The sequence below is a fragment of the Centrocercus urophasianus genome, unplaced genomic scaffold, assembly GCF_019232065.1.
Source record: "Centrocercus urophasianus isolate 14NV4802_14NV808 unplaced genomic scaffold, USGS_Curo_1.0 seq_12, whole genome shotgun sequence".
In the NCBI taxonomy this organism is placed as follows: Eukaryota; Metazoa; Chordata; class Aves; order Galliformes; family Phasianidae; genus Centrocercus; species Centrocercus urophasianus.
The window spans coordinates 12,632,723-12,655,146 of NW_024884364.1; the positions used below are offsets into that span (position 1 = coordinate 12,632,723).

The 22,424-nt window shown below is 37.9% G+C and overlaps 1 protein-coding gene across 11 annotated transcripts in view; it reads left to right on the plus strand.

Moving 5' to 3' along the window:
• The window catches only part of PHLDB2 (pleckstrin homology like domain family B member 2), a 140,570-nt gene that overhangs the window by 106,102 nt on the left and 12,044 nt on the right, over nucleotides 1–22,424 (plus strand). For 9 of the 11 annotated variants that reach the window (XM_042810690.1, XM_042810685.1, XM_042810684.1 and 6 more), the window contains 7 exons: nucleotides 4,034–4,162; nucleotides 10,145–10,300; nucleotides 11,091–11,201; nucleotides 11,432–11,521; nucleotides 14,828–14,971; nucleotides 16,645–16,785; nucleotides 17,352–17,451. In XM_042810690.1, the coding sequence (XP_042666624.1) occupies nucleotides 4,034–4,162; nucleotides 10,145–10,300; nucleotides 11,091–11,201; nucleotides 11,432–11,521; nucleotides 14,828–14,971; nucleotides 16,645–16,785; nucleotides 17,352–17,451 (871 nt within the window). The remainder of the gene's footprint in view (nucleotides 1–4,033; nucleotides 4,163–10,144; nucleotides 10,301–11,090; nucleotides 11,202–11,431; nucleotides 11,522–14,827; nucleotides 14,972–16,644; nucleotides 16,786–17,351; nucleotides 17,452–22,424) is intronic. The other 2 variants (XM_042810695.1, XM_042810694.1) reach the window with 2 other exon arrangements.

Consider the following 22,424-nt stretch of genomic DNA (forward strand, 5'->3'; position numbering starts at 1 on the left):
TTTTATCAGTGAGTTGATAATGTTTAATTTTCTTGCTTCTTCCTGAAAATGCTCTACTGAATTGAAAAACTTTGTAATTTGACACTACATCCAATCGTAAAGGAATTATTTCTCTTGTCTGTTTTCCTCCTACACTTCTAGCATATGCAGTCCTTCTGTTTTCTGTAGTCTTGGGGAAGTAGGGTGGAATGTTCTTTTGGAGTGTAAAAGGAGGAAATTTGACTGGAGGTGAGAACATGGAAATGAAATGGAGATGCTGTTCGGAACAAACAGCTACATACGTTTCTCCTTACTCTGAGAAACCTGTGAGAGCTGTGAGACTAGCCTGCTCCATACTGAGAGACAGATCATGCATGTGAAGCTTGATGTGGGTAATAAGACCTTGCTACCTTTCAACATGATGAGTTGCAGGTGAGTTGAAATGAGGATAATCCTAGAGTGCTTTAGAGGGAGAATTTTGACTAGGAGAGCCAGCTGAATGGAAGGGGATTTCTTTACAGTTCATCTTTCTTTCAGGCTGTAGAATGACCCCTGTTCACCCAGCCATACTGTCCATTTCATGGTGAGCTAGTAGCAGTGTTGATCAGACATAGGGCATCCTTAACTGCAGGAGATAACCCATAAGCAATTAATCTCTCTTTTCCTTCTTTTGTTCCCATTCTTACAGAAGCTATGATTGTCTTTAATCTAATCACCTCTTATCCCAAGTAAATAGAGGTAATGGCCTTAAGTTGCACCTAGGGAGGTTCAGATTGGATATTAAAAAAATATATATTTCTCCTCTGAAAAAGTGATGAGGCATTGGCACAGGCTGCCCAGGGAGGTGGTGGAGTCACGATCATTGGGGCTGCTCAAAAACTGTGTAGGTGAGGCACTGAGGAACATGGGTTAGTGAGCGTGGTGGCAATAGGTTGGCAGTTGGACTAAATGATCTTAGTGGTCTTTTCCGCCCTTAGTGGTTCTGTGATTCTATGGTTATTAGTGATATGTTTTATGTGTGCTGAATGTATGTTCTTTGTTCTCTCCATTTTGCCTGTAAAATCAGTTTTGCTAGCTATAAATTCCTTTTGTGACCTGTGTAACCTCTGTGTTCATAGCATGGGTGCTTTGCTACCATCTTGTCTGTTTTTGGGGGGAGGACAACATTACAGCTCACTTCTTTCTGCTGCTGTCCTTCATGGCATTCAGATACCTTTCAAAACTGATCCAAGCTGTGCCCCAACATCATCAAAACACCAGTCACTCCTGTTGTCTGTCTTGGTTGATCCCAAGTTCACGTAACCTGTAAAAGGAGGCAGCACATAGCATGGGCTGGGTAGCTAGCTAAGACCAAGTGCTGTGTTTTACTGAGCTCTGTTTCTCTTCTGTAGAAAGTGAGTGGCAACAATTCAGACTATGGATAGTGTGGCTCTGAGATGGGCACTGGGGTTGAGAGACAGTTGTCTGCAGGAAAATGTCTAATGAGCACAAGTCCTGGCTGGTGCCCTGGCTAGTCTTGAGCACATGGTACCCAGTGGTCTGCCTCACCTGTGTCCTGCACTTAGCTTACAGTCCTTGATCATTTTCCTCCTAAAGGAGCTCACCTGGATCCATTTATAAAAGAGTCTGAATGAAAAGAACAGTCTGATTGTTCGTTTATTTATTAAACTACTTTTGTGAATTGAATTATCTTTACCAATGCAAAATTAGAGATGTTGATGAACTGAACTTCACAGCTCCAAAACGTGTAGTGCCTCTCACTGCTGAAAGTGATATTTCCTGTAAGACTGCACAATTTGGAGGGAGACAGTTTGGTGGGATGTGAGCACTTCCTATGCTATATATAGGACAAATGAGGATCACTTTCAATCTCAAAGGAATACATTCCTAATTTCTTGAGGAAGTAACAGTATCTCTGGCATGATTCTCAGTGAGTTTTATTCTTGCTGATGATGTCTCTTCACACACAAAGTTTGATTTGGTTCTTAACGAGTGAGTGTGCTTCTTGCAGCACATAGACATGTAGGGAGCTATTAATAGCCTCAGATGAGCAGTACTGTATGCAAGGTCACAGAAGTCCTTGCAGCTTTACATTTGTTTCCATCTTCCTCTTTATACTTGCCCAGCAATGTGGCAGACTGTAGGTTGAACAGCAAGGTTTGTGAGGAGGGGAACTACTGATTTATTCAAGATTCCTTATGCAGTGAAGGAAGGATGATTCAGCAAATGTGGTTCCATAGGGACAGAGGTCTGGAGGTGACATCTCAGGAGTTGCGTGCTTTTCCCTCATGTTGCCCCTTGCGCGTTTCATCCTCTGTATTTGTGAGCCTTGCTTATGCTGCTGCAAGACAGAAAGTAGTCAAGGAAGTGCAGGTAATTGAATATGCTGGCCTGGTTGCTCACTTTTACAAACTTAAGAACAAATACCAACCAACTGTTGTGTTCACCACTTTGTTCATCTAATTATGTGTGCTGAGAAACTGCACGTGTGAATGGAAACAGCAGAGCTGGAAATTTGATTCACCCTGAGATTGAATGAGAATGTTTCTTTCCTCGTGTTATTTTTAAACACTAGGGAAAAGAAATCCCAGCCAATGATCCCACTCATATTTAGAGATACAACTGTAAAGAAAGCAGGGAGCTATTGTGAATTTGTTGTTGTGCACTGTGTGGGAGAGTTTGACAACTTTGTCAACAAAGGGGAGATTTTGGAGAAGGCCCATTTCACAGTTTGAAATGGCAAGTTCTACATACAAAAGTAATTTTCTTTTGCATGTGTCATAAGGGTGCTGCAAAGCTGAGCATGTTGCACCTGCTGAGACACATGTTTGACTTTAATAACGGTTGGGACTGAAAGAGGGAAGTGAGTGGATGCTGTGGCAGACTTGAACTGTTCTTGGAGCATCCGGAAGAAGCAGCTGGAATGCTTGGGCTGATTCTGAGCTGTAGAGTATTGGAAAGAGTTAGAAAAAACAACTGAGAAGAGATGCATAGCTACAGAACAAAAAGTAGATGAAGGGAGCTGTACCAGTGTGACTCTAGGATGAAGTAGAGAGTGGTCTCCAGAGATTTACTGATACCTTCAGTTTTTCTGGCATATCAGGCAATTTGTTTTTTCAAGTTAATAATTACTCTCTTGAAGAAAATGTACCTGCTGTGCTGGCCAGGGTACATGCATGTAAAAGACACTGAAAGAATTCTCTGAACTCCAATTTATGGGTTCCTGAGTCTGAGTCCATGGACAAATAATCTACGAGGTGATTTGAAGTGATTTGCAATCAGTCTTGAAAGTAGTGCTGCACACAAAACAAGTAGCCTTTGATTGAAAGTTGAAAGGGTAGAGGCTTTTGACAGTAATAAGCAGTATGTTGAGTGCTGCTGCTCTAGTGGAACAAGAATAAAGCTGAGCTAGTTACAGAGACCAGGAAGACAGAGCGTCGCCTTTGATTCCAAGAAATGGTTACAGTTACTGTATCCTGAAGCAAATGAATTTATTTGTTAAATTGTTTGGAGTTTCTATTGCGACAGGATTTCCTGTCCCAGAGTTATTTCTTTATAAAGCTCTGTCTCATTCTATGTTTTCACTGCTTGCTAAAGGTACTTATCTGTCCAGAAGCACGTAAACATGTGATTCATTTTCTTGGGAAAAGCCATTTTCTGCTCACTGCTAGAGGACAATCATTTTCCATCCATTTTGCTTTCTAAAAGCTGCTGCTTTCTCTCTCCTTCATGTGTTACCTGACTAACATGGATATCATTTCCATTTTTTTTTTCATTAGGTGAGACAAGCATTTGAACAGCGGGCATTAAGGCATCATCCACATGTGGGGACAAAGTGCAGTGATGAGGGAGAGAATTAATTACCCTACTAAAATTATTAATGTTTTGTTTCTATCATTTTGCATCCCATGATTGTATTTCAACTAACAAGCAATTTCTGTCATTGACCTACATGCTTCAACTGTTCGTTAAGTTTTTGCCACACACTGTCATAATCACTAACAACTGCTTCAGTTTGAAGGTAATTCTGTTTATTTTCTGGTTCATGCTTCAGGAAAAATTAAAACTTGATGCTGAGAGGGAAAAACTAGAGAGGCTTCAGGAGCTTTACTCCGAGCAGAAGACGCAGCTTGATAATTGCCCTGAGTCCATGAGGGAACAGTTACAGCAGCAGCTGAAGAGGGTCAGTAGCGAGTTTCAAGATTAACTTCTTTGTTGTTGATTTTAGAGTTAAGTCTAACATATTCCGCTTCAGGTATCCTATGAGTTGCCTGAAGATATTTGCGCCAGAGTTTCCATTTTGTAGAATGCTTGCAATAAATATTTTGAATAGTGGCAACCAAATAGAGTGCAAATGGGTGGATTAGAAAGCATTCTGTGTTGAATGTTTCTAAAGCTTTGGGCTACTTACCTGTAATTAGCACCTGAAGCCTGCTGGATTGCATGGAGTCTTGGAATGGTGATGTTTAGATGGGTAATTGAGCATTGCTCGTTTATTCTGCTCCCCCAGATGATATTGAACATTGGCTAGCAAGATGAACCATTTTAACGCTTTACTAGCAATACTGTTTAATTTTGTGTTATGTACTCTTCCTTTGCGTTGCTCTAAATTGCTGTCTCACACCATGGATAACATCCTTTCTTCAGTACATAATTTAGCTGTTGGGCCAAACTGTGCTTTGAATTTATCATTGTGAAGATTATATCACTTATTTTAATGGTTTTATTTTTCCTACATTTTCATCAGTTTCACATTCGTTGGTTTTTTTTTTGTTGTTTTTTTTTTGTTTGTTTGTTTTTTTAATCTTTGTATGGTCTACTTGCAACTTGGCTTTATTATGTATAATTTGCAACAGAAAAAGCTACAGTATTGTCAGTTAAGGTACATTTATTTTCTGTGGAAGATTCGAGTATCAATATTAAATAGATTATGCAGCATATATAGTTGGTGTATATATATATTTATATTTATAATTTTATATATATATATATGTATATACATATATATATAGCAGGGGGAGCTTCAATCCAAAGCTTCAATATTGTGAGTTCAAGATAACGTCTGAACGTGAAACTTTTGGTTTTTATTTTTCTTTTCTGAGCTGAGCATTTTTGTACCAGTAATAAGATTTTTCATAGCAGTGACCATAAAAAATCTTTTGTTTTATAGAAAATATTCTCAACACTTTTTTTAAAAAATGTATAATAATTAGATTGTTTTATTTGTAGAATTTTGTTTTGTTTTTCAAGGAGCCTGAAGTAAAGAAGTCCAACTTCAGAAAACACAAGTTTAAATTCTTCTGTAGTAACTAAGATGTTTGTTTACTGCCTTTGAGACATTTAAGGATTTTTTAATGTTATGTTTAAAAACAAAACAAAACAAAAAAAAAGAGAAAAAAAAAAAGCAAATGAAAAAGAAACCTTAGAGAGTAACTCATAAGTTTTAAAGGAAATCCTTTCCTGTGCAGTCATTTATGAGGGCTGCTCAGAAAGTAATGTTTCCTCTTTTATTATATTGGCCCATGATGTCAGAGCTGGATGTTGGTGGTATAGCAGAAGTTGAACCTTCCCATAAATACTCCCTCTCGTGTTGTTGCTGTGCAATAGATGGCAGCAGAGGGGCACTCTGACAAAACAGCACCTGACAGGGAAATGTGGGTGAAGAAAGGTGTGTCACTGAATTCCTCAGCATGGAAAAAATTGCACCATTGATGTTCATCAGCACTTGCTTAGTGTTTCTGGAGACCAAACAGTGGGTGTAGCACAGTGAGGCAGTGGGTGGTGTGTTTCAGCAGTGGCAACAGTAGTGTGAAGGACAAACCATGGTCCAGATGTCCATGCACAGCTGTCACATACAAAATGAACAGCATCTTTATCAGTTCATCTGCTTGAATTGGCAGATTACAACCCAGGAACTATGTATGGAATTGAATATGGGCTTCAATATGTTGGAAATGGTAGCAACACTGGAATACTGGAAATAACTTTAAATGCTCACACAGGAACAGAAAGAGGTGTATATGAGCTTGTCAGGACCTACTGAATGAATACAAGGCTGAATGTGACAGTTTCCTGGATTACATCATTATTGGTGATGAGAAGATGAGATCTGGTGTTATCACTATGAGTAGGAGTCAAGTTGGCATATGAAAAAGTTCAAGATGAAGCCCTCAGTAGGTAAAATGATGTGCACTGTCTTTTTGTGATAAGAATCATGGAATCATTAAGGTTAGAAAAGACTGCTAGATCACCTAGTCCAACATTTAGTCACCACCATGCCCACTAAACAATGTCCTTAAGTGCCACTTACGCTCTTTTCCCTGGGCAGCTTGTTCCAATGCCTCACCATTCTCTCAGAGAAGAGTTTTTCCTGATATCCAGCCTAACCCTCCACTGACACAACTCAAAGCCATTCTGTCTTGTCCTGTTGCTGTTGCCTGGGAGAAGAGATCAACCACCACTTCACCACAACCTCCTTTCAGGGAGTTTTAGAGAACAATAAAGTCTCTTCCCGAGTCTCCTCCAGACCAAACAATCCCAGTTCCCTCAGCCACTCCCTGTAAGACTTGTGCTCCAGACCCTTCATCAACTTCGCTGCCTTTCTCTGGACACTTTCTCTAGGGCCTCAATGTCTTGTACTGAGGGGCCCAAAACTGAACATAGTACTCAAGGTGGCCTCACCAGTACCAAGTACAGAGAGATGATCACCTCCCTGCTCCTGCTGGCAACACTATTTCTGATACGCGCCAAGATGCCATTGGCCTTCATGGCCATCTTGACACACAACTGACTAATGTTCTGCCATCTGTTGACTAATACCCCCAGATACTTTTACTCCGCACAGCTTTTCAGTCTTCTGGATGCTTCTGGATTTCCTGGAACCTGGGCAAACCATCAACTTTGACAGCTACTTTGTAGTGCTGACTAAGCTGAAGGCTTGAACTTGCAGACTCAGACCTGAGAAGACAGCCTTTCTCCTGCAACATGATAACATCACGCCCCAACTGGAAGACTGTGGAGTGCATCACCAGTCTTGGCTGGACTGTCCTACCACACGCACCATGTAGTCTGAATTTGGTGCCTTCTGACTTCCATCTGTTTGGGCCAATCAAAGATGTAACATGGGTATCGTTTTCCTGGCAAGGTCACCATCACAGCAGCTGTGAAACGAGTCACCTCTGCTTGTGCAGACTTTTTCTAGCATGTTGTGCAGTCTCTTACTGATCGCTAGCAAAAATGCATAATTGTGGAGATTCTGTTGAAAAACAGTGTTTTGTAGCCAAGAGTTTGCTCTGTCAAATAGTGTTCTTGTACACTTTGTATCAGTTATAATTTCTATGGAAAGATTACTTTCAGAGTGAGTGACTTACTTGACATGTTAATTCAAGAGAAATTGCAATCTTATAGTTATGGGGTGGTAGTAAATCCTTTTCCACTATTGACTACCAAGAGGCTTCTAGAAATCTGTTGTTATATATATCAGGAATTGGACTTGATCCTTATGGGTCCCTTCCAACTCAAGGTATTCCATGATTCTTTGATTTTTTTTTTGTTTGTTTTTGGTTTGGTTTGGTTTGTTTTGTTTTTTTTTTTTTCACTCAGGCTGGCTTAATATCAATTTTGGATTTGAGAGTGGGACAAAACCTGAAATGTGGGGTGCAGTTTGATGCAAAATTGTTTCTGTTGCATATTATTCTATGCCAGTTGTAGTGGGAGTTAGCTGAAGCTGCTGTGCTTGAAGTAGTAGAAGTTTTCACTGAAGTTTTCACTGCACTGAAGTGCACAGTATTGTGATATCAAGGGTGAGAAAAGTTAGGACTTTTTCATAAGCATTCTATCCAAAATAGAAAAAAAAAATCTCCCCCAAGAATAGGGAGTATAGAATTAAATACTTAAACTTGAGGGACCGTATGTTGTGGTATTCTGTTGCCAGAAGCATATTTCCTTGTAGCATCTGACCATGGTGTGGATCTGGAGTTTGGGCTGAGATGGGAAGCAGGCAGTTAACAAGATCTGTGTAGACTATTGACTGGTGGGTTGCTTCCCAGTGCCTGTCACAGACATGCACCTTTTGTGCTGGACAGGGGGAACACTTAATTAAAGCCTGATGAAACCTGAGGGTTTCTAGAAGGCAGTCAGGGAAAGCAGTAATCTTTCTGATGGCTTATGTAAAACTTATTTCCATAATGCATTTATGCACTTATATGTATTTATTATGCATAAATGGAGGATGAGACTAGATGCCTAGATTCCTGCAAAGATCTGAAAATACAGTGTCGGTTGCTAAGAAATAAGTAACTATTCAGAGAAAAATCTAAGTTTTACAGATTTTGGGGGACTCTGGATGGAAGGACTTGGTACTCTGCCACTGAATTTTGTCCAGTGCCAGGAGAAGTAGTAGTAATGCTGGAGAAGTCTGTGATTTTAAAGTCCAGTATAGAAACATCATGTTTGTGGTTTCTTAAGAGTTTTTTAAGTTACAGTATTTTAATGTAAGTTTGTTGTAGTAAAAGGGGCAGGAGTGGAGGTACTCTCCTCTTTGCTCAGGAAATCATTACCTACAATGAGAACAACTGTTCTGAAATCCCATGCAGCCTTCTGGCTGTCAGTTGCCTTCTCTGGAATCTGTCTCATCTTCTGTCCAAGTAACAATTCATTTGTTACCAAGTAGCCTGAACTTCCTGATTTTCATACCTCATCGAGGCCCTTCCATTTATTTTGAAAACTGAAGGTGGATGGCAGGTGTGAATGAGGTGATTCTGTACTGGAAGTAACTGCTTTCTTGTCATTTGTAGCCCATGTCTTTACTTTGGATCTCTCTGTTATCTGCTTCAAGTGAAAAGCACATCTTTGGAAAATAATGAGAATATGTTGATATTTTATATAGTTTTTTGAATTCATGAGCTTTAGCATCTTGCCTGATGAATTGAAAGCTGGTTTTTAAAAGCCTTTGTGAAGACTTTGTGCACATCATCAGTTACTCACTATTCTTTGCCTTAGGTTGAAATGAGAAAAGGACTAAGCTTGCAATTTTCTACAGTAAAAATTGTTACAGGTTATATATGAAAACCTGTATCAAATTATGTACAATGTCTCTATTTTAGAGAGCTTTAATATTTAATAATACTGTGGTTATTAAAAATTCTTTTTTCTTCAGAAATCTGGAAGCAGGGATTTAAGTTATGAATACACAGATATTTCGCAAGAAAAATTGTTACTCAGTTCTTGTGCTGAAAAGCACTGAAAGTTTTGTCTCATCCTCTGTAAGTGAAAGGCAAATTCGTTCATATTTCTTGGGTCTCTTTTGCAGCATTCAGCCTCTTAAAGAAATCTGGCATTCATCCACTGGAATGCATACAATTGGTTTGATGCCATTTGTGAAGCAATACACCTACTAACTAGCGACTGTGTGTGTGAGGACAGCTCTTATTTGTGTTTCTGTATAGGGAGAGATTGTCTGCTGCAGTTCAGTGGTCCTTATGCAGCCACTGGCTGCACAACCTGCGTAGCTGGACAGTACTGCTCGTGGGATGGCAGTGTACATAGGATACAGCTACACTTTGTTTTTCCTCTTATTTGTATGTCTGTTACTAAAAAACAGTAGGAGGGCTTGGGCTAGACTTGAGAAAATTCTGAGTGCTGTCCAGGCTCCTTCGTTTGAATGTGTATTGCCATGCTTAGTTAGTTCAGCATGCAGTTCTCAAGTTCATCAACTTGGATGATACTTCCTGGGTTGTTTTTTTTTTTGTTTTTTTTTTGTTTTTTTGGTTGATGAGCAGATGCTGGGAACAGTTTGGCATGTGGCAACCTCAAGGAATTGATTGGCATTTTGGTTGCATGGCAGCTAGGCTACAGTGCTACAGAGGCTTCATCCTGCTGTAAACATTGAAAGACAACTCATTTACAATACAGCTGTCATTTTCAGTGGGGAGACACTAGGAGTAATGGAGAGAGCTTCATTAAAATAGCAATTAGCCCTATTTGTTCTCTTATGACAGTAGGTAATTAAAAGTATTGAGCTTCTGAACCTGTTGCCTGAGATACAGTCTAAAACGGTATTTCTGTGATATTTTTCCTATACGTAAGTCTGTTTACTCCGTTGTCAAGGAATGAAATGTCACTTTTTTCTTTTTTCTTTTTTTTTTCTTCTTTTTTTTGGCTTAAGGACGCTGATCTATTGGACATAGAAAGCAAACACTTTGAAGATTTGGAATTCCAGCAGCTTGAACATGAAAGCAGGTTAGATGAAGAGAAAGAAAATCTGACACAACAGCTCCTGCGTGAAGTAGCTGAATATCAGCGTAGCATTGTCAGTAGAAAGGTAAGGGCACTAATACTCAATCCATTTGTTCTTTGTTGCTGTGCGTAAAGGAGATGAAATACAGATGTCAAGTTGTAGTCACAAGAAATAATACAAAATTTTTCACTTTGAGAAAGGTTTTGCAGCAGAGCTAAACTGATGTCCTGCTGATGTTGTAACACATACTGAATCAGGCGCTTCTCAAAAAGGAAATAAATTGATAGCATTCAATGCCTTCTTTGCATATTTGCATGAAAATATGAAAACGAAACCCTTACATTTTTAACAAAAGGTACTAACGTATTGTTCTCTCATTATTAAGCAAGGTGGTTCATTTTCTGTGGACAAAACTGCAGTTATTTTTTGTTGATGATTGATATTAAATGATATAATAGGATTTAAAATTATTAAATCATAATAGGACACTGAATTAAGAAAAAATTGTAATTCTTATAATCAATTGTAACGATCCTATTTGAACTAATTAAATATGAATTTTTCATAGATCGGAAGTTCCATTTCCAAGCCATTTACTTTCAGTACAGAGACATTAGTCACCATGTTATCTAAGAATATACGCTGTTGTTCTTTTGTTTTGTATCTTGAAAAAATTCTCTTTGCTGTCTAAATCTTGTTTAATTCTTCTCCTTCAGAGAAGGAGTGAGCTGTTCTGTAGCTTCTTTTCCTAATACTTCATATGCATTTCTTATGAATGAATGAGGTATTATGAATATTATCCTTGCAGTTGGCTGTGTTGTGCTTTGAAAATGAAATATATAAAAGGTGATACGTATATTTTTTTTCCTATTAGGAAAAGATTTCTGCTCTCAAAAAACAAGCTAATCATATTGTCCAACAAGCACAAAGAGAGCAAGATCATTTTGTAAAAGAGAAAAATAACCTAATAATGATGCTGCAGAGGGTAAGTATTGTCTTTCAGGTATTTTTAATGCATAGTGAAAGAGCATTTCATATAATAAAAGAACACAGAATCTGAGAAAACTTTCTCTGGTCCTTCTGACACAGCTCCATGCCATTCCCTCAGGCCCTGTCGCTGTCACACAGAGCAGAGCTCAGCGCTGCCCCTCCACATTTATTTTCATTACATTGCTATTGGTATTTAATACAAAATTTTATTTCTGTTAATAACAGGAAAAAGAGAATCTCTGTAATCTGGAAAAGAAGTATTCCGCACTTTCTGGAGGAAAAGGATTTCCTGTCAGTCCCAATAGTCTAAAAGAGGTAAACAGTTTAACTGCCTATTACTTTACCACAAGTAACTTTTAATAACTGTTCATGCAAAAGGATTTAGTGAAGTCCTATTTATACGGTTTTATTGGATATGATGAAATTAATTTGTAAAGCTATTCGTGGAAGACCAAATGCGTAGCAGAACAAAAATAACTGCTCTGACATTTTCCCAGATTTGTTTGGTCTCAATTTAAACTCTTGTCCTGGAAAAATGGACATTTTTGTGTGTATGTGAAGTGTCTAAGTTTCTCAAAATGGACAATTAAACTTCACTGAAATGAAGAAAAATGAGGTCCGGGGATAACTGTTCAAGCACCAATACATTATAGTCTCTACTTTTGCAATCTCAGTTTTATTACAGGTTTTCTCACTATACTCACTTCTATTTTAAGGCTCTTCAAAAATGCATGATAAGTGTGCTTTTTGATCTTTAAAAAAAAAAGCAGCATTGAATTAAAGACTTCATGCTATTGTGGTCTTAATGTATTTATGAAGTTATTTATTTAAAGGTGGTGAATGGTTAGAGTAAGTTTTTGCTGAATATTTGAGTTAGTTTGGGTGAGTCTCAGAGCTTACCTGCACCTGTCAAGGCTTCGTAGCTTTGAGGATACCACATTAAGCTTCTCAAGAACTGTGAATAAGGTCAATGTAAGGTAAGCCACAGCCCATTACAAAAAGTTGGTCAGGATGTGCAGTATTATCTTTAAGCACCCATGTTTATCCTCTTGGCTTGACTTAATGGATCTGAAAATTGCATATTAATATGAAGTTATAAACGGGAAAGCAGAAGAAATAGCATTTAAAATATGCTGTTAGGTATCTATGACTGCTTCATTAACTTCTGATTAAGAGGTCTGACTGGACTTGCTGGATGACTCCTGAGCACAGTTTGCTCATGTAATGATGTAGGTGTCACTGTGGGAAGTTGGGCTCTTGAAAGTTCGGGTAATGTGATTTTGATTAATTGGCCCCAAAGCTCCTGGTGAACCAGGATGGGCTGCAGAACATGCCAGTGGGATCAAGCATTCTTTCTCGCTGCAAGCCATGTTGCAACATGGCTTGGGCTTAGTGTCCAAGGCTGCACTCTAATCTGGACATCTCACCTCTCACCAGGACATCTGGCAACTCCAGGCTTCCTTTTTGTTCATTTGTGATGGTTCCTTTCATTTATCATTAGAAAGTGGGTGCTGTCTCTGATTTTATCTTCATACCCATGTAATGATTTGTTTAATCACAGATGTTTCAGAATGCAACTACATTAAGTGAACCTGATGCACCTTTCGTTGAAATGGATAATTAAGCAGTGTGATTGTGTTCACCACAGTGAAATCAATTAGGACTTACTGTAAGGTAAACGAGAAAAGGAACGGTGCAAGTGATCTGTTTTATGCTCAGTGTCCCCACAGGCTTTCTCTTCTGTAAGAAATGTCTTTCCTTCTCAGACATGATAATTTGTCTCACTTCAACTCAACATTTTTCCAACTGCTTCCAACATCTTTAAAAATAAAGCACCAAATGGGACACAGGCTTAAACAGATTCTCTGCACCTGGGAGTTAATTTCACCATGCAATTGCTCTTACATCAGTTGAGAACTTAGTCTGTGGTCTCGTATTTCCTATGCCCTCCTCAGCAAAGCATGCATTTGCAACTCTCTCCCAAAGCTAAGGCAGTGCACTTACCCCAGTACTTAAGTGAGGAAAAAAATCAATGCTGTTTGAACGTTCAGTATTGGCAAAATGAGTTGGATCTCTAGTCTGGCTTGAAGCCATTTCTTTAACCTAATGTAATAAGGCCTGAGCTAACACATCATGAAGACATTTGTTTGCTTCTTATTTTACTGACTTAGTGCCATGGAGAATCTCCACTTGTGTTGTGAGTGTGAAATGAATATATTTTTTTCATGTAACAGTGAAAGTGCTTTTATTGTCTATAAAAATGAACATAATATTACATTCATAGACTTGCCAAGTTTTGGTGATTAATACACTGCTGCTACAATATGGTTAAGCAGGATTTATATTTATTCATACTGGATTCTCTTTTACTGTTATATGGGCACATATTTAGAGAGGAAAACCCGGTCTCCTCATTTAATATTTGATCAAGTGGTATGTGAATTGATGTTTAACTCCTATGTCTTGAGTGTTGTTTCACAGTTTGTTAATTATCCAGTATTGTATATCTGCTTGAAAATAGCTGATACAATATATTTAAAATTATGCTGATAGGTAAGAGAGCTTTTATGTTTGTCAGTCTGCCTTCTGTGATCATTGCTAATTGTATGCATTTTTAAGAAGAAGAAATACTATAGCAATCTGTGTTTTATCTTATTCAGTTGCCAAAGTATACAAATGTATTGACTTGTCAACATGTTGGAGCAATCAAAGAAACAAAGAGCCTTGGATACTTTCTCAGTTAAAAGCAGCTTACCATCCTGGTTTAAGCATAAGCGTACTTCCATCATATTTTTGTGATATTGGTTCAACAGTGACTCTTCTTCCACTTGACCATTCTTATTATTTAAAGTTAGGGCAATTCATTGTTTTGCAAGCTGGTATCCTATATGCCATGGATTAGAAGCTATACTGTATTTGTTAGATAAGATTTATTCAGTTAACACCAGAACACCTGCAGTAATTGTGTTCTGCCATTATATCTAAAATCTGCCTGCATGAATGTTCTTTTCAGGCAGAAGCATGCTCCAATGTCTGAGTCTTTTCTCAATCTGTCACCTCTTGTGTGATTGCTATTTGAGAGGCAATTTGAAAAGACTGTTGGGCTAACAGTGACAACACCTACTGTATCAGTTTCCTGGTAACGTCAAGAACTTAGAAGTGACTTCCAGACAGTGCAAAGGAAAGGTGTTTTGTCAGAGTAATGTAGGGAACAACAACAGCGTATCTTTGTCTTAGTTCTTCTCAGTTCTGTTAGTCATTTGGTTCACTTAAACTAGCCAAGTAGTTAAGAAATAAATCAAACTCTGCATTTGTTATCCCAAGAGAGAGCTACGTGAAGGGTGATTACATTTTACCGAAGGCTCCTGTTCACTTAATGTATATTTGCCTTTTGATCATATGCATGTATTTGGAATTAAATGGAGAACAATTTTCAGAATCCAAGTATTCAACATTTGAGAAGCCCAATGATGATTTTGTTTTATTTATGATTAAGTATTTCAATGGTAACAAATATTTGGCTGTATCACTCTGAACTAACTTTCATCGTACTGGAAACATTAATACTCTTGCACGTCTTTTTGCTTTTGCTCCTTTTAACTTCTGAATTCCTCCTTTTAGGGCTATATCAGTGTAAGTGAAATTAGTGAGCTGTATGGCAATTCCACGAATATATCCCCTTCCACTCAGCCCCCCACAGATGCTGACGCAGGTACCACTGAGCCTTCCACGGCTGTGCTGACGTGCCAGCCACAAAATAAAGAGGTTTGTTTGAGAGACATTTCCCTTTGTTTGCGTTGTTCTTTCATTGCTGCCTTTTTTTTTTTCCCTTCTTCTTTTTTTTTTTTTTGTAATTCAACATGTTACAAACTGACCCTAAGGCAAACTCTCATCTGCCAGTTACCAAATCAGATAATGGCTTAATAGCAAAGCTGGAGTAATGGTCCAGTTGATGTTGTAGGTGAGACTTCAAAGGCCAAAAAACCTAAACGATTATGACACAAGCAGCAATAAGTGACAATCCTTGCCTGTCAAACACTATAATGTAATGCACCTGTGGAGATATGATCTGTGAACACGTTCAATTATTACTCATTCAGTGGTGCTTAGGTGTTCCTTTTGTATGTTTTTCTTCCTGTAACAGAAGAAAGTATATCTTGGATATTTGGGAGAGATGGGTAACTTTTACTTATGTTAGCTATTCCAGAGTCTGTCCAGTCTGTGTCTATAGTTTACTTTTCCTTTTTCACTTTCTTTGTGCCCTGTTTGCCTTTGTAATAATTACAGCATTTTTAATAAATCCACTTTTTATAGAATGAATTCATCTTATGACTGTAAACACACCTACCTTTGTGTGGTGAGGAGGCAGCAGCTAGTTTAAAAATTTGGTATTTATGTGCTGCTTCTGAAAGATAGCTGTGCCTTAAGATTTCCAATGCAACAAATCTTTTCTGCTAAATGATCCACAAACACAGTGCTAAAACTGCAGCTTGTATGTGCCGTGTCTTTTGAGCAATTCCAAAAAGAAAACTCTGTGTGTAATTTCTCTTTTTTCTATAAAGCTAAGATCACCTCTCTGTTCTGGATTTGTGTTTCCTCACTCTCTTTCTCCTCGCTCTATTGCTCAACTTCCATCAGTCCATTGGCCTGAGGTCATGGCTACTCATGTAGATCCTATTCCTTTATCTGATACACCTCCTCCTCTGCCAGCTAAGAAACACCGCAGGCAACAGCAGGTAACAGACTCAAAGCTGATAAGTTGGGATTTTTTTGTTATTGTTATGGTGGCCGTGAAGTTGATCTACATGGGAAGTTTTTAAAATGATGTGGTAGATGATAAGTTTGTGATGTTTTCTGAATGTTAAACTTAAAAGCACTGCTCATTTAAAAATGAATACAATGGGTTATAGAATGATAATGATTAAAAAAAATCTCCTTTCTATGAATCATCCAGAGGCAAATATGAATGTTTAGGAGCCATTGTAATTGTCAGAAGAGTTGCAACAGTAATATACCACTGGCTTCATTTGAAATCCTAAAATTAACTTTTGTTATACATTCAAACAATGCCTTTCAAAAGCTGTATTGTTTTTAAGCTGCCGGTTCATTAGAATAACTTGTAAATAAATGTTTTTCCTCTTTTAATTGGATTCTAGTTGTACACTGGACTTGAGTTAAAAAAAAAAATCTAAAAAAAAAAAATTAGATACAGGGACATGTATACAAAAAGTGCACATGAATTTAGTGTATTTTCTTAACCAGCATGCTTTTTTGTTGTGATATTTATATAAATCCTATGTAACACTGTGAATCAGGAGGTATTTCATTCTTTTCAGTGAAATCTCATACTATTGCCTTAAGTATATTCCATATAGAGCATAACTGAGCAAGTAGGTCAATTCCTTATGTCAAAACTGTTCAACAAATTACATTTGAAGCATTTCAGAAATCTGGAAGAGCGAAAGAAACAGCACAGAGAATGCATGTACATGAGTGATACTTTGCCTCGCAAGAAAACAACTCCAACTGTGTCACCACACTTCAATAGTTCTACTCTTGGACGAAGCATTACATCTAAAGTACGTAGCTGCATGCTATTAATAGCCTTCCAATTTTATATAAGCAGCATGCTGTGTTAGAGGTAAGGTTGAATAGCACTGCAGCATCATATAATCCCTCAAATTCATGTTTGACGTTGGCTGTGAAAGAAATCTGCATTTGTTAACATGGGAAAAAGCATGAAACCTTCCATGCTTCCAGCCTTTATATTCACATCTGGAAATGTGGTGATATAATAGTCATCACACATTTATGATCAATATATTTCAAGAACTTTACTTGCAGTTTAGCTTGAATTGCTTGTAGAGACTCAGCAAGCTGCTTTCCTTTCAACCTCTAGCCAGTAAAGATTATGTGCAAAGTTAGAATACTCCTTACTTGTGACATGGTAAATAAAAAAAACAAAAGCAAGGGGGAGATAATAACTGGCAAACATTTTTGTTTAATATTAGAGATTGTTTAAAACTAAAATATTAATGGCTGACTCATTTGAGATGACAGTGATACTAAGGACAAAGCAACTTATTTTAACATTAGTTGCTAATTCAACAAATGTTTTAAGCACATACTTATAAATTTCCTGCAGGGACATTTACCATTAGGACAGAGCAACAGCTGTGGCAGTGTACTTCCTCACTGCCTGGCAACCATGACCAAAGAGTCAGAATCAAGAAGGATGCACAAAGGTAAGACTGATTAGTTTCTGTTAAAGCCAGCACTTGTTTTTGGGGTTTTTGTTTGTTTGTTTGTTTCAGAAAATAAATGTGAAATTGATATTACTGTAATCAATGGGGCTGTAAAATAAAAAAAAATTGCTCCTTGTTGAAAAACATAAGCTCTCAATGTCATTTAGAGACTTAGCCAAAATAAGATGTTAAGATTATGGCGTAGTCACCTATACAGATTTGAAGGATATGATCATCAAATATACTCAGCAGAAAATAAAAGGATACACATTGAGTTAACTGGCTAACTTGACTCATTTGGGGACAATTTATTAAAAATATTACACGTTGTCCTATTTAGTTAGTTTAAATCTTTTCATTTTGCAGTTTCAAAACAAAAAACATTTTTCACTGGCATTTATTTTTTCCTGGATAGAGTAATTCCCTAGACAGTCATTCAACATCATGACTTGGTGCATGTATAACTGCAGTATTGTAACCTCTCTTAAATATTTGGGCTTCAACATAAGAAAGATGTTTACCTTGCATAGGTAGTTGCATATTTCTAATAGGAACGTGACAGTTCTGAATGCAAAAAGTATTTAATCTTTGAGATGTGGTCTCTTAAACTGTGAAATTCTGTGTCTGCTGTTTGTCTATTAGAATTGATGCACTTAATTTTTTGCTTTAACAAAATGCATTATTGGTAACTGTCCCATCTTCAAAAGGAATTGCTCCTTAGTTCCATCTGTCAGTTTCTTTTCTTTTTGGTGTCTGCATCATTACAAAATTAGTGTAAGAAAGCCTTACCTAGTGCTGACTAAGATGGAGCAGAAACGGCATCCATCCCTGTCTTTATAGGAGTTGTCAGAGCTAGCAGGTGGTAAACAACTGAAGGCAGCTATCCGCACTGGAGTTCTAAGTGCTTGTAAGGAACAAACTTGCTGAGGAGATATCATGACTTACTACATTCACTTCATAGATGTGCTCCAGTTGAGATTTGTTCCTTTTGAGCTTTATTTGTGCAACAGTCCCTCCACAGACCTGCTGTGGTGGCTAATGTAGCTTGATATATTTCAGATGCAATACAAAAGGAGCTTCATACCCAGCTTGGAAAGCTTTTGTGATACAATGCATTTGCCTGGGTGGAATAGCCTGAAAATACATTGAGTCTCATCATTATGCTCTTGTTCTGAAAACCCTTTATTTCAGTTTGAAAATAAATAAGAACTGCTTGACTAAATTCTGATGGCAAAAAATTGTATGTTATATTGGGACTATTTCTAGAAAATGATTGCAAAAGATGATGTTTGGCCTAAAGCACAATTACAAAACCTAATGAAAGTTTTTTAAATGGTTATTACGTTGTTTTTTTCCATTTCTGTCAAGAGACAGTTAAAAAATTAGCCTAGCAGATTTTTTATCTTTAGAGTGAAAAAGAAAGAAACTTTCCAAACCAAAACTGAATTATGGATTGACAAAAAAGTGAGGCAGGATAGAGTGAGATGTATTGGTTAAGGCACTTAACAGTGCTTGTCATATGCCAGGAACAGTATGTGTGCTGTACTGCCTTCCATACTGGAAGATGATCATTATTCTTTAAATGATTCAACAGTTTGAATGGAAATATTGAATTATAAAGAGAACCTTTGGTGATTGATTCATACTGGGCAAGAGGATGGTTCTTAACAGCTTATTCTGACACGTGGGCTTTGTGAGAGAGAAATTATGTTGCTGTCAGGTGCTTTATTTGAACTCAGATTTGCAGAGTAAGAGAGACCATCGAAACACAAAGAGTACAGGAATACAAGGACATATACATGGAGAAGTTTTTTACTGAGAGAATGGTGAGGTGCTAAAACAGACTGTCCAGAGAGGCTGTGGATGCCCCATCCATGGAGGTGTCTAAGGCCTGGGCATTCTGATCTAGTGCTTGATCTAGCAGCTGGCAACCATGCCTGTGGCAGGAGGATTGGAACTTGATGCTTGGGGTCCCTTTCAACCCAAGCCATTCTACAATTCTATTCTCTTTGCACTCAACAACAAAGTTTACTTGTGTCAGAAGCACTTGAAGAGTGTAATTGCATTCTCTAGTCCTTAAAGCACAGTGGTTCTGGGTTGTAGAAAGCTGCTTTGTGTCAGCAGTGTATCACAGAAGTTTCTGTACTGCTCTTTCTCCAAGTTCCTATGTATCCCGTTATAGTGCAGAACCCAGCCAGGTGGCTGGTCATGTCCTAGTCTATGGGCTGTAATGCAGCCATAGAATCATCTAGAATGGAGAATACCTTCAAGGTCATCGAGTCTAATCATCCACCTGACCCACTGAGTCCAATATCACTAATCCATGTCTCTCAGTGCCACAAATACGTGTCTTAAATATCTCCAGATGAGTTCTCCACCACTTCCCTGGCAGCCCATTCCCTCTCCCTGAAGAAATTATTCCAAATATACTAAACCTCCTCAATCTCCTCTGAAGCAACCTGAGACCAATTCCTCATGTCCTGTCACCTGTCACCTAGTCCACTAATCATTCATTGCCTTTTCAGCGGTGTTGAGAACCACTGTGCAACAAGGCTAATGAGCTCCCGAAGTGCTGGTGGCAGCTCATCACATTTCTCAAGTCTGAAAAGCATTGAGTCGCCTTCAAGGATGGGCATTTTAGTGAGTTTGTATAAAATTTGGAGAAAGTGTATTCAGCATTTCCTGGAGGAAGTGAGCAGCTCAGCTAGTCAAAGGTGTTACGGGAGAGTTACCAAATCAATAATGGTATGAATTTTCTCTGACTGGCTTTCTCCAATTTTTATTACTCCTATCCAAGAAGTGAATATAAAAGTTTGTGATTAATAATTCAAAGTTAAAAATGAAGTCAAGAAATGAAGAAGAGGTACTCAAGTTTGAACATGATTTTCTTTGCGCAGGAACAAGTAATGCCTGTGAATAAGTTGAAGACCAGAACCCATGGAAACTCAGCAGGAATTTTTATTTATTTATTTATTTATTTCTGAAATAAACATGATCAGAATTACGGAATGGTTTGGGTTTAAAGGGACCCTTAAAATCATCTAGTTCCAACCCTCAGCTATAGGCAGGGACACCTCCCACTAGACGAGGTTTCTCAAAGTCCCATCCAGCCTGGCTTGGAATGCTTTCAGGGAGGGGCATCCACAGTCTCACTGGGCAGCCTGTTCCAGTGTCTCACCACCCCCACAGTAAAGAATTTGTTCCTAATATCTAGTCTAAATCTACCCTTCAGCTTTCTGTCTGGGCAGGAATCTGGGCACAGTGCTGAGACACATGTTGGGTACCAGCAAAATGGTTATTCATATGCTTCTTAGGCTCTACCAAAAAAGAGTAGACAGAGGGCAATGTCTATATTTAAAGACAAACTGTGAGCTTTTCAAAGTAGTCTTTTTCTTTTTGCTCTTTTTTCAGGAAAAGCTAGAAAAGGTATGAAAGCATCCCTTTCTCTGGCTGCAACTATTGTCATTTGGCAAAAGTACTGATTGCATCCGCACTGTCAAGTAGTTTTGGAAATTTTTGCCATCATTGTTAAATAATGATGGTTCTTCAAAAATTCTTTCTTTTTTAGTGTCAAACAGACTGTCACAACAAAACTTCTGAGTAGTGCTAATGTCTGCAGAGCTGCAGCTTGGCGCAGGCCTAATTTTTTGCTTCTTTGCTCATAGCCAAACAAGTAGAGCAGAAAATCTGAAATTCTTTGCAGATCTCTAGGTGACAATGGCAAGGAAGACTTGAGTTTCCTACTTTGGCATGCTTCCATACAAAAAAAATATATATTTTGACATGTTAATGTCAGTTCTTAAAAAAGAAGAAGAATGGAAATAAAATGTTATGCCTGGGCCTTTATTTTATGAAGTACTGTTTTTTATCATACTTTGACAGTGTTGCTGTTAATAACAGCTTTTGCTTGTAGTTCTGACCTCTCCATGAATTTTTTGTAGTGGTGTATTTGGGTTATTTTTGGAATTATGTGACAAATACTAACAATTTTTTTTTTTTTTTATGATATGGCTTTGGATATTTGGATGGATATCTGTAATATTTTGCTGAACAGCATGGTTATTAAGAGCATTAAGCTTACTATTTTAATATAGGGAATGCAAACTTGTGCAACAGGAAACATTTTTTTTAGTTCCTGTATTAGCTTAGACTTGCAGCAGTGGCTTGTGAGTAACCTTTAGTGGCTCCTAAAGGGAGTTTAATTTTTTTAATTGCATGTTGTGTGAGTAGACACCTGAGCAGTTAATTCTTTAAAAAATTGATTTGGCACGTGTGATGTGTGAATGAGGCTGGAAATGAGACTGAGGCATCTGGGGGGCAGTCAGAGCTCATCCCAAGCCGTGAGCTGCCCGTTCCCTAGGGCACGAGGAGCAAATGAGGGCATTGCATTCTGCATCATTTCTGGAAGCACATGCCGTTTTGCAGCCAAATCCCTGTGCTGTATAGAGACATGCCTTGCAGTGTTTAGTTACATTTGCATGATAGCATAAATTTAACTGACTAATGTTTTACTTAAAAACAGGTTCTTTATCTTCCTAGGAAGTTGACTTTCCTTTAGGGAAAGCGTAAAAGCGATACTTTGCTCTGTACCTTTAAGATGGGCTTGTTTATATATAAACTATTTATATAAACTATGAAACTAACATTTGCAGAAGCTTAGTAAAAAAACATTCATTTGAATGCAGTTTCTTTCAGTAATTTATTCTTTCTCTTTTTCCATCATGAATAATTGAAAACCATTTCACAGGAGCAATTAGTCATTCCAAAGGTTCGAGTGTGAAAGGTAATTGTGTATCTGCCATAACAGCAGCATTTGCCATAATAATGGGAGGAAAGCAAACTGCACATGTAAATCAGTAACATCTGTGTTGTGTGATGCTATTATCTATGAATGCTGAGGTGTATTTGTATCCTTTTCATCTTTTTTACTAATCAGAGCAATTGAACTTAAACTGAAATGTATTGTTTCCCAA